Below are 12,498 nucleotides of genomic sequence, written 5' to 3'. Positions count from 1 at the left end.
ATGTTACACACAGAAAGAAAAAAATCCACACAATAATTTAATGAACTCAACTACAGACTTCATTTTTAAAAAAGGGCTATTCATATACAGTAGAAGAAACACAGTTGTTTAGCGGCAGGACGCTTGCTTTCTTTTTTCAAATGAAATAATTACATGTTGACTGTTTTGGAACAATCCTATAAAACTTTCAGCAGGCTGAAGGTTTCATGCAACATTGCTTGATGCTAATAGTTCCGGATCTGCTTGTGTTAGCATGATTTTTGTTGTTTTTGTTTCTTGGTCAAACCAACATAAAAATCCACAGTATATTTACACAGCAGGAAGAAGAACAAAAAAAAAAAACAATAGAGAACAAAATATGTGAATTACTGTAGCACTCTGAGGTTTAAAGGACAACAAAGTTGTGTCCATAAATTGTAAAATGGCTTCAAATGACTTCTACTGAGCGTATTTTACAAAGATTCTACCGCATATAGCTATATTTTACATTTTAAGACTCGTGCTGAATATTCCGGAAGTCTTGTTTTTGAGTTGGTGACGAGTCCGTACGTGACGTCACTGAAGGAACGCCCCTGACCGAGAAAGCGACACGCAATGCATTTTGGGTACTTTTTTCGTCTGAAAACACAGTGTTGATCGCGAAATTAGAAGTAAAACTACATAAATAACGCAATGGTGAATCATTGTGTGTCGTAGCCAATTGCCGTAACACGCATAAAGAAGGTGTAAGTTTACACAAATTCCCAGCGGACAAATCAGCCTATTTCCAACGGAGCTTGTGCGCCATCTTGTGCATTTTCTGGGTGCTACATTGGAGTCCAGACGGCTCGAATTGATACGGAAGGACTTCTTTAATCGATTCCAAACATTTATGCCCTGGAATGGAATTTATTCACTTGATATTATTTCTTTGGTTTCGAAATACAGTGAGACCTCAACTTACAAACACCTTATCTTACAAACTTTTCGTCTTACAAACGTCAAATGTATGAAAATTAAACCTTATAATAAGCACTATTTTCATAATACACACCCACCACGGCTGGCGGAGTGATCTTAGGCGGAAGCACATGACCGAACAGCACCAGAGGGTAAGTTACCAACAGTCCTCATGGAAGGTGACTGTCCTTCTATAAGCCATCAACGACCATCAAAAAGGTCAATAAAACTTTATTTTACAGCACAGTTTATTTCTTTAATTAGTCCTCATGTAATGTGCTTCTCTTTCCAAACAGTAATTCCATTTGACCTTCGACCTCCAACGCCATTCCATCAAGCCATCAATGACCATCACAAATGTAAATAAAGTGACTTTATGATACAATGCAGTGTATTTCTTTCATTACAATACAATAGCACATTTATTATAATAGCACATTTATTATACATGGAATAAGGTATGTTGTGTGTCGTTTTAAGGCTTATTTAGTTGAAAAGTATATTTTATGGAAACCCGGGAACGGATTATTCCCATTTTAATGGTTTCCTATGGGAAATTCATTTTTGAGATACACACTTTTCGCCTTACACACTCTGTCTGGGAACCAGTTAAGTTCGTAAGTTGAGGTCTCACTGTACACATAAAATCATGTTAAACCACCTTTTATGGTATGAATGTGAAAAATTGACGTTTGCACATGTTTTGGGAGTAGATTTGGATTTTTGAATTATTTATTGGCGGAAATTGATTATGAATTAATTTTTATTGAGTGTCAGTTTAGTCGGATACGGTGATAAGGGCAACTTGGAAAGACTTCAACACGGGTGTAAAAAAAAAGTAATGTTCAGTCACCGCGGTTGAACAAAGAGTTGTAAAGGCACAGTGTCATCGGGCCACCGTTAACGGACCCTGGACATACTTTACAGACAAACGGGCATTCCCACACTCATTCGCACCATTTCATACTTAAAGGTCTTTAACTCATTCACTGCCAGACGATGTGCAAAAATGTGTCCACTCCAGTGCCAGGGTTTTTGTCATTTTCACTCAAATTGCAGAATATTGAGGTTTAGGACTACATAAACATTCAATTCAGCGTTAGAAACCTTAAAAAAATAGTTAATTGCTAAATGATAAGAGAATAGACATAATAGAAGTTATCATATTTAAAGGACAACCGACGTCTCCGGACAAGTTGTGTCCATAATTTGTGAAATGGCTTCAAATGACTTTTACTGAGTGTATTTTAATAAGATTCCACCGCACATAGCTATATTTTACGTTTTAAGACTCGCTCTGAATATTCCGGAAGTCTTGTTTTTGAGTTGGTGACGAGTCCGTACGTGACGTCACGAAAGGACCGCCCCCTGACCGAAAAAAAGACGCATTGTAGCAGTCCTTCCATCACGTCAATGTATTTTGCTGTACATGTTTGGTCTGAGAACCGTGTTGCACCCAAAAGCCGCCAGAAGAGGGCATCCAAGCTCCATATAAGGAATTTATCAGAGATTTTCCCCCAATGTTGCCTCAAAATGGCACATATAAATAATTATTTAATCGATTGCAAACATCTTCTGCATTTTGTGGGTGTTAGATTTCTGTCCTGATGCCTCAAAATGACAGGGAATAGCTTCTTTAATCAACTGAGAACATTTCTGCTTTCCTCTTCAGAACTATTTGAATCATATTCATAACTGGATGTGTAACCACAAAGCATATTCTCCGAATATGAAGCCATTGTTTTGATTCACAAGCAATGCAAGACGTCTTGGCGTGACGTCACAAACTGGGGGCGGGACTTTCTGAAAATGCCCAATTCGCAGCTCAGTTTTTTGCAGATTTTGGACACTTTAAGTCATTTTTATTGGTGTTTTGCATTTCAATAAAAATATCATACTGCGTGTTTTGGGTATTTTAGATGCTATAAAACGTTTTTCTGATGTCAGTTAAAAAACAAAAAGTGACGTCGGTTGTCCTTTAAACATTTCATGCTGTTATATGCGTATATTCGTCACAGGAGGACTTGAAACTCCCTCACAGAAAGAGCTCATTAGCCAGGTTACAAATTTATCATGGAAAAGACAACCAATTAAAAATATCTATGTTTTATTGCTTACAGATGTTGGTGCTCAGGACGTCCGGGGGCGTGGTATTTTAATCAAGAAAACTATGTTTTACTAATGTATCAGATAAATTTGCATATACTCTCAATAAATAGCTTGGCAGAGGGCTGCAGAATTTGGGCGTCTGTCTTGAATGGCTACGTCCCCTGCCGGCAGTAAAAGATAATCTTCTTGTGTTTGAGCCTTTGTCCACAGTGTCCGACTGAATATCTCTGACACTAACACTAGCATGACTGACACTATCATGGAGGCCAACTGCGGATGGGGCCACGTTTTGACTTTGGACCAATTCCTGCGCCACTACGCCAAAGACGGGACATCGCTGGCTATCTGGCTAGCTATTTAGCTGGCTACCTAGCAAGCTATATATTTGCTGTCTATTTGCTATTTAGCTGGCTATCCATTAGCTATCTTGCTGGCTAGGTATCTGGTCGGCTAGCTTTTAGCTAGCTGGCTAGGTTTCTATCTATGAGTTATTCCGGGTTGAGTGAACGCTGGCACGTGTGGCTGCCGCTGCTCACCCGCAGAAGAAAAAAACTTATTCTGTCACTAGCTATCTAGCTATTTAGCTGGCTACCTAGCTATCTATTTGCTGTCTAGCTGGCTATCTTTTAGCTATCTGGCTGGCTAGGTATCTAGCCGGCTGTCTGTTAGCTAGCTGGCTAGCTTCCTATCAATTTTAGTTATTCCGGGTTGAGTGAAGGCTGACGCGTATGGCTGCCGCTGCTCACCCACATAAAAAAAAATCTGCGACTGTAAAGTGACGTTGAGAGTTTTGAAAAGCGCTTAGAAATGAAATGGATTATTATTATTATTATTATTATTACTAAGTTCTATGGGTCTGGAGTTATCTGATATTGAAATGGGGGCAGCTGTACAAAATACCAGACATACATATTGATTTATATAGTGCTTTAACAACAGCTGAAGCTGTAACATGAACAAAGAGGCAAATGCTGCCCCATCGGCGAAGAGAAAAACATTGCCAGAGGTCTGACCAGCGCTTTATCGGCATACGCCGAAAAAAACAAAAACAAAACCTAAACAAATTTAGGAATGGCGCTCCACGTCACACTTTTCAATTCCCTGAATTAATTCGGGAATGGCAGCGAATGAGTTAAGGGCCTTAAAATGTGACCAAACGTGCATTTTTTCTGATTAATGTGCAAAAGCATCTCAACGCCATATTTATCCAAAGGTAATTTTGCCGGCTAAATCCAGTGTCAAATGTTCAGAGCAACACCGCTTTCTCATCGATGAAAAAGCGTCCAGAAAGAAACAGGGTTTTTTTTTTAAAGACATGTAGTCTGGATAATAATAATAATAATAATAATGAATCACAGACAGTTGAGCTCAGTATGCATGAATGGACCTTACATTCGCTCATTCAAAAGAAAAAAAAGTATCTGTGCTTTAGTTGTATTAAGTTCATCCTGTCTACTTGATATCTAATTTAAAACAAGAATCTGTTTTAAATTAATTACCTGTGCTTTGTTCAATATTCAAACAGCTGTTAAAAAAAAAAAAAAAATCCAAGAGCAACGTAAACTCCCTATGATATACGTTACATATGGTACACAGGGTTGGCCTAGGTGGGAGGATGACCCTCCCCCCCCCCTCTTAGTATATCACCTCATAGACAGTGGCCTTCTTGTCTCCGGAGCCGGTCACGATGTACTTGTCATCCACGGAGATGTCGCAACTCAGCACCGAGGACGACTCCTTGGACTGTTGGCGGCGGGCGGGAGAGGAAATACGCAATGTCAAAGTCGCCGTAGATATTTGCAGATCACTCACTCACTCACTCACTCACTCACTCACTCACTCACTCACTCACTCACTCACTCACTCACTCACTCACTCACTCACTCTCTCTGTCAATCTCCCTGTCTCACTTACTCACACACTCACTCTTGCTCATTCTCGCTCTCTCACACACTCACTGACTCACTCATTCTCACTCTCTCACACACTCTTTCACTTGTTCTCTCTCACACACTCTGACTCTCTCACACACTCACATCTTTTCTCTCTCGCTTTCTCACTCACTCACTCACTCACTCACTCACTCACTCACTCACTCACTCACTCACTCACTCACTCTGACTCTCTCTCTCACTCACTCTCGCTCTCTCTTTGTAACACTCTTTCATTCACTCACTCACTCACTCACTCACTCACTCTCGCAACACTCTTTCACTCACTCACTCTTTCTCACTCACTCTCGCTCTCTCTTTGTAACACTCTTTCATTCATTCACTCACTCACTCACTCACTCACTCACTCACTCACTCACTCACTCTCGCAACACTCTTTCACTCACTCACTCACTCACTCACTCACTCTCGCTCTGTCTTTGTAACACTATTTCACTCACTCACTCACTCACTCACTCACTCTCGCTCTCTTTGTAACACTCACTCACTCACTCACTCACTCACTCACTCACTCACTCACTCACTCACTCACTCACTCACTCACTCACTCACTCACTCACTCACTCACTCATTCTCACTCACTCTCGCTCTCTTTGTAACACTCACTCACTCACTCACTCACTCACTTACTCACTCACTCACTCACTCACTCACTCACTCACTCACTCACTCACTCACTCACTCACTCACTCACTCATTCTCACTCACTCTCACTCACTTACTCACTCACTCACTCACTCACTCACTCACTCACTCACTCACGCGCTTTCACACAGTCACTCACTCTTACTCACTCTCTCAACACACTCAGTCACTCGCTCTCTCACACACGTTCTCTCTCTCTTCAATCTCTCTCACAGACTTTCTCTCACACTTTTCCTCTGTCTCTCCCCCCTCTCACTCTCTCATTCTCTCTCTTCCTCTACCTCTCCCCCATCTCTCACTCTTTCTCTCTCTCCCGCTACCTCTCCAGTCCTCCCTCTCTCTCAATTTCTCTCTCACTCTCTGTCTCCCCCCCTCCCTTACTCACATACAGTCCTGGAGTTACCTGGAATATGCTGGCTCCATACGGAGTTCTCCAGGCATTGAGCAAATTATCTTTTCCCGTGCTGACGAACCACTTTCCTGCAAGCGAAGAAAAGCGCCGATGAATGATCCGGTCGACTTCAGCTCAGCAAGGAGCTCTTTGATCGAAAAAAAAAAAAAACTCACCGCAGTGAGCAAATCGAAGCGACAGCACGCAGCTTTCGTGCAGGTGGAGTTGATACTTGTCAGGTTTGGAAACGTGCAGGACCTCCACGTTGCTATTCTCCATCCCGACCGCCAGCCATTCGCCGGTTGGACAGTAACCCAGGGAGAAAATCTGCAAAACGCAAAAGGCGGGAGGTTTTGATACCTGATTTTGATTCGATAAAGCACACATTTGAAATGCAGGAGCAAAATGTGTACCGGCACATTGTGACTGAAAACGATTTTTTTTTTTTTTTTAGATGAGTCACACCTGCGACGTAAAGTCATGCTGCTGTAGTTGGCGCCCTTCTCGGAGATCCCACGAGCGGACGGTGTTATCCAAACCTCCCGTCCAAAGCTTGGTGCCGTCATTGGAGATATCGATGCAACTGGCTCCATCGGTGTGGCCCTGGAACTGTCTGCAGTGGACACATAAGGCAGTGTTTTATCCAGACAAGTGGAAACAAACAAGTAAATTCAGGGTTGAAGATTGTCTTTGCATTCGATGAGGGGCAACAAATCACGCTCAAAGTTCGTAATTTGATATTGTTTGTAGATTTCTATCAACATATGTAAATACAGTAAAGTCTCGTTATATCGATATTCAAGGGAGTCCGAAAAAATATCGATATAACCGGGACTATCGATATATCCGACCCTGTTTGCATGTAATTTTCTCCGTGCGTGCATAGAAATAGTATCGATATAACCGGGACTATCGATATATCCGATATCGATATAACGAGACTTTAGTGTACATACACATATGTACATATGTAATGTAAATTTCTCCACTGCGAGACTAATAAAGGCAAATCCAATCCAATCCAATATAAAAGAATCATGTCATTCACTGCCAGATGATGTGCAAATAGGTGTCCATTCCAGTGCCAGGGTTTATGTCATTTTCACTCAAAATGCAGGAGCCCAAAGAATATTGAGTTTTTGGACTACGTAAACAGCGTAAGAAACCTTATAGAAAAAAATATTTCCTGTATTTTCCGGTGTATAAGGTGCACCTAAAAGCTTTGATTTTCTTCCAAAAAAAATGAATGTGCCTTATATGCAGGTGAGCCTTATACACAGGTGCACCTTATATGCAGGAGTGCCTTATACACAAGAGCATCTTATACGGATGCGCACCTTTGTGAATTTCTCTACTGTGAGACTTATTAAATTAGTCTTGATTACAGTATTTTCCGGTGTATAAGGCACAATCAAAAGCCTTGTTTTTTTTTTCTCCAAAAGATGACCCTGCGCCTTATATGCAGGCGCACCTACTATGTGAGGGATTGTATTTTCCAATGTATAAGGCGCACCCAAAAGCCTTCAAAAGATGACCCTGCACCTTATATGCAGGTGCGCCTTATATGTGAAGTCATATTGAGCCACAACAACTACTGTCAGTGACTTCATTCCCCCTCTGTAGAAGAAGTAGTGCGTACCCCCAGCTTCTCCTGTAGCGCCTTATAATGCGGTGTGCCTTATAGTTGGAAAATGTATATTTATATATTATATATTATATTGGAAATCTTTTTTTTCATTCATTCACGGTGTGCCTTATAGTCCGGTGCGCCTTATATATGGGGAAAAAATGAAATTACACCATTCATTGGGGGTGCGCCTTATACTCCGGTGTGCCTTATACACTGTAAAATAGAGTAATTCCTAAGTTTTATGGGTCTGGAGTTATCTGAGCTTGAAATGGGGACGGCTGTACAAAAGGCAAATGCTGGCCCCTGGTGGGAGGGAAAAACAAGGCCACAGGTCTGACTGGAGCTTGATCCGCACCCCCCTCTGCCAAAAAAAAAAAAAAAAAACAAAAAAAAAAAACTAAAAACAAACATGTCATTCTTTTCAATTCTCGAATAAATTTGGGGATGGCAGTGAATGAGGTATCTTTATGTAGTCATATTATTGTTATTTAGTTTTATTCTTCTATTGACTTTTGACAGCAGCTCCTGTATGTTGTTTTTCTACTTCTTTCTTTCCTTTCATCACTTTCCTGCTGTGAAATGTAAATTTCTCCACTGTGAGACTAATAAAGGTCAATCCAACCCAATCGATTGCGCTTTCAAGGTCATTGAAGACACTCCCTGAGATCCTACCTAACCAGAGTCTGGTTATGAAGGTCCCAGACGGCGATGTTTCCGTCCGAGCAGCAGGAAAAGCAGACTTTGGAATCGGGGCTGATGGCCAAAGCGTAGCACGCGGGCGCCGACGACGTTAACTCCGCCTTGATCCTCGGCGTGGGCGTGGCCAAGTCCCATATGGACAGAGTGCTGGCCTCCCCTCCGACGATGAGCGTCCGTCCGTCGGGGAGCAGTCGACAGGAACGGATGTAGTTGTCTCTGTTCTGATGGCAAATCGCGTTTCAATTTCGAATCTGGCGCATTTCCCCCGTTGGCGAATCGTGGACGCCATCGACTCACAAGGCAATCCAGTTGCGAGACGGAAGTCTTGTTGCCGGGGTGACTGATGTCCCACACCTTGACGCAACCCTTGCCGCCGGTATAAACGTGACGGGTGGGGTTGCTGATGGTGACGGCGCACACCACTTCGCCGTGGTTAAGCGTGTTGATCTGACGGGCGTGGCGAGGGATGGCTGGACCGATCAGAGCGTCCGCGGGGAAAGGTACCGGTTGCATTTGGCCGTCAGCGCTCACGTGGAAGGAGTAAGCTCTGCAGCAAATAAAAAAAATAAAATAATAATAATACAGGTAACATCCGACGTACGACCGACTCGACTTACGACCGAGTTCCATTCCGACCAAACGGTCGTAAGTCGCAATCAATTCAAAATGTTGAATAGAGACTCGGAGGCTAAATGACATGGATATGTATGGTATGGTCGTAAGTACGGGTGGTTGTAAGTCGGGCTGGTCGTAAGTCGGATGTTACCTGTATATTCTTTATCGCTCGCAAAGAGCATGTAAAGGATATGTAAAGAAATGGCGCTCCACGTCACTATTTTCAATTCCCGGGTAAATTCGGGAATGAGAGGGCAGCATTTCCCTTTTTTCCAGGTTAGCGCTTTGTTCCAGCTTCATCTGTTTTTAAAGCGCCCTACAATTAACATCCGACTTACGACCGGCTTGACTTACGACCGCCCGTACTTACGACCACGACCTCCAGACTCGATTTTAACATTTTTAATTACACGCCCGGGACCGCAACGCGCTAGCAGGCCGGCAAAATGTACGACAATTTTGGCCAGCCAGAAAAGAGAGAGAAAGAAAGAGGGAGAGAAAGAGAGAAAAAAGAGAAAGAGAGAGATACAGACACACAGAAAAGAGAGCGAGAAAGAGAGAAAAAAGAGAGAGAGAGATACAGTGAGAGAAAGAGACAGAAAAGAGAGAGAAAGAAAGAGGGGGAGAAAGAGAGAGATAGATACAGTGAGAGAGAGACACACAGAAAAGAGAGCGAGAAAGAGAGAAAAAAGAGAGAGAGAATGAGAGAGAGAAAAGAGAGAGAGAAAGAGAGAGAGAAAAAAACGAGAGAGAAAGAGATAGAGAAAGAGAACACAATTGAGAAAGAGAGAGAGAGAAAAAAGAGAGGGGGAGAAAGACAGAGAGAGACAAGAGCGAGAGGGACAGAGAGAGAGAGAGAAAGAAAGAGAGAGAAAGAGAGAAAGCTCGACAGATGTTGTATATAGCGTGTACATTTTTAAAACAGAAAAGAAGACCTACGGTTTTCCACCGGAAATCCCCGATAGGTTTGGAGGAAGGCCGGGGACACGTATGTGATGATGAGGATCAAATCCCACCTGTAAAAAAAATATGAATTTGAAATATTAAGACAGAACAAACGCCACTCGTTGAAACACATAATCCATCGCATTTGCATTCATTTCCTCTATCTCCTGTCACATGACTGACACGGACCAATCATAGGCCACATTTACAGAAATGAAATCCAGCCCAGGAAAATAAATTTCGAAACAACATGGATGCTTTCCGTGTACCACTTGTGTGCGTCCGTAAGCGGCCACGGCGGCCGCAGCCACAGTGCTCATGCCGTGCAGGCCGGCGTAAGGGGCCCCCGCACCGCTCAGTTCGCCGTTCATGGCGAGGTGAGGGACCATCCCGAACGGGCCGGGGTACGAGCAAGGTACCGCCATCGGCGTGCGCAAAGCGGGCGCTGCAACGAGAAGACAATCCGGATTTTTTTTAAATCGGATCGAGGGGTCACCTTGAAGTGATTGACAGCCAATCGTAGTCCGACGGTTTTTCTCGCTCATAATCACACAATACGACAATTTTGAGTACAGGTAACATCCGAGTTACGACTTTATTATACAGTACAATTTATTTCTTTAATTACAATACCAGAGCACATTTATTATACATTAAATAAGGTATATTTTGTGTCGCTTCAAGGCTTAGAAAATTAGAAAGTAGAAAATTATTAGTTTTATGAGGACCCGGGAACGGATTATTCTCATTTTAATGGTTTCCTATGGGAAATTATTTTTTGGGATACACACTTTTCGCCTTACACACTCTGTCTGGGAACCAATTATGTTTGTAAGCCAAGGTATCACTGTACTTGTTTTACATGCTTAATTTTGTATTTGTACCTACAGTATATGTAGTCATTATATTGTAATAATGCTGTATTCTTTACGTATAAGTGTTTTCTTTAACCCACTATATAAAATATAAATATAAAATAAATCGATAATATGAAATATAAAATGATAAAAATGACTCTAAAAGGTAATTATAAAATGTATAAATGAATTTTACAATAATAATAATAATAATAATAATAATAATAATAATAATAATAATAATAATAATAATACATTTCATTTCCAAGCGCCTTTCAAAACTCTCAAGGTCCCTTTACAGTCACAGGATGCGTTTTTCTGCGGGTAAGCAGCGGCATCCACACGCGCCAGCGTTCACTCAACCCGGAAGTAACTCAAATAGATCGAAAGCTAGCTAGTTAGCCAATCAATAGCCAACATACCTAGCTAGATTGCCAGCCAGCTCGAAAGTGAATAGATAGCTAGCTAGCTAGCCAGCCAGATTTGGACAATGTTGCCGAAACAGTTTTGTATACATTACAGGTACAGCTATACAGTAATACAAATCGATAATATGAAATATAAAATGATGAAAAAATGACACGAAAAGGGGAGTATAACATTAATAAATGAACTGTGCAGTAAACAGTTTGGTATACATTACAGGTACAGTTATACAGTTATTAAAATCGATAATATGAAATATAAAATGATAAAAATGACACTAAAAGTTATAAAATGTATAAATGAACTATAAACACTTTGGTATATAATAGTATTCAATATAAAACGTTTTTTAAAAACAACAGATTGACATCGTATACTATATACTATATACTGTCGTGTAAACGTCACGTCGGCCATTTTGAATGGATTTTGTCTTACGACCGTTTGACTTACGACCGTTTTGTCAGGACGGAACCTGGTCGTAACTCGAATGTTACGTGTATTCTATTAACCCGCCACCGATATTTTTTGGGGGAAATCGGCTCACATTTAGGTGACTTTTTTTGCTCCAAATCGCACACAACTTACCAAGCGTCTCGACTCCTGTTGGCTTACTGGGAGCTGCCCTCAGGCTGGTACTGGTGCTGCTGGGAGTGGGCGCGTCACAGCGGGATGTGGGTGTGCTGGACTTGGAAACCGGCGTGGTGGATTTTTCATTCTTCCCCCCAAAAAAAAAAAAAAAAAAAAAAAAAAAAAAAAAAACAGACAAACAAAAAAAACAATACAAAAAATATTTGGGTGATAATATAATCAATAGCTAATATCGTATTTTCCGGATTATAAGGCGCACCTTCAATGACTGACATATTTTAAAACTTTTTACAGATATTAGGCGTACTGGATTATAAGGCAGATGGTCAGCTTTTGAAAAAAAATTGAAGGCTTTTATTTGCGCCCTATAGTGCGGAAAATACGGTAATCGTAGAAAAACGACAGGGCTAAGTTTTCATCTCGGAAGCTTCTCTCGTAAATATTTTCGTACTAAAAAGAGAAAGTGCCAGGGAAAATGGTACGAAGAGGATCAGACGACTCACCAAATTAATCTCTTTGGATTTGGATGAAGGGGTGCTGCTGGAAGAAGCGACGGAAGAAGGACTCAGTGGCGCATCCTTCTTGGGCAGGCGGCTCTTGTCCAATCCGTTCTCTCGAGGAGAGTGGGCGGGACTTCCTCTAGGGGAGGCGGGATCCTGGGGGGGGGGGGGGTGGTTCGAAAAGCACGTTGGTTTTGCC

The 12,498-nt window shown here is 41.7% G+C and overlaps 1 protein-coding gene across 2 annotated transcripts in view; it reads right to left on the bottom strand.

The window, feature by feature from the left end:
* Window positions 1-5: 5 nt before the first annotated feature.
* Window positions 6-12,498, bottom strand: part of LOC148898728 (transducin-like enhancer protein 4) — a 48,248-nt gene continuing 35,755 nt past the window's right edge. For both annotated transcript variants that reach the window (XM_088993541.1, XM_088993542.1), the window contains exons 11-20: window positions 12,303-12,455; window positions 11,797-11,926; window positions 10,195-10,370; window positions 9,920-9,996; window positions 8,663-8,912; window positions 8,339-8,586; window positions 6,502-6,649; window positions 6,213-6,363; window positions 6,049-6,125; window positions 6-4,791 (exon numbers count right to left, since the gene is read on the bottom strand). In XM_088993541.1, the coding sequence (XP_088849667.1) occupies window positions 4,684-4,791; window positions 6,049-6,125; window positions 6,213-6,363; window positions 6,502-6,649; window positions 8,339-8,586; window positions 8,663-8,912; window positions 9,920-9,996; window positions 10,195-10,370; window positions 11,797-11,926; window positions 12,303-12,455 (1,518 nt within the window). In that variant the 3' untranslated portion in view covers window positions 6-4,683. The remainder of the gene's footprint in view (window positions 4,792-6,048; window positions 6,126-6,212; window positions 6,364-6,501; window positions 6,650-8,338; window positions 8,587-8,662; window positions 8,913-9,919; window positions 9,997-10,194; window positions 10,371-11,796; window positions 11,927-12,302; window positions 12,456-12,498) is intronic.

The sequence above is a fragment of the Hippocampus bargibanti genome, linkage group LG04 (assembly GCF_051943395.1).
Source record: "Hippocampus bargibanti isolate YZ-2025 linkage group LG04, ASM5194339v1, whole genome shotgun sequence".
Lineage (NCBI taxonomy): Eukaryota > Metazoa > Chordata > Actinopteri > Syngnathiformes > Syngnathidae > Hippocampus > Hippocampus bargibanti.
Note: the sequence above shows the minus strand (reverse complement) of the source record. Positions and strands in the feature narration are given on the sequence as shown.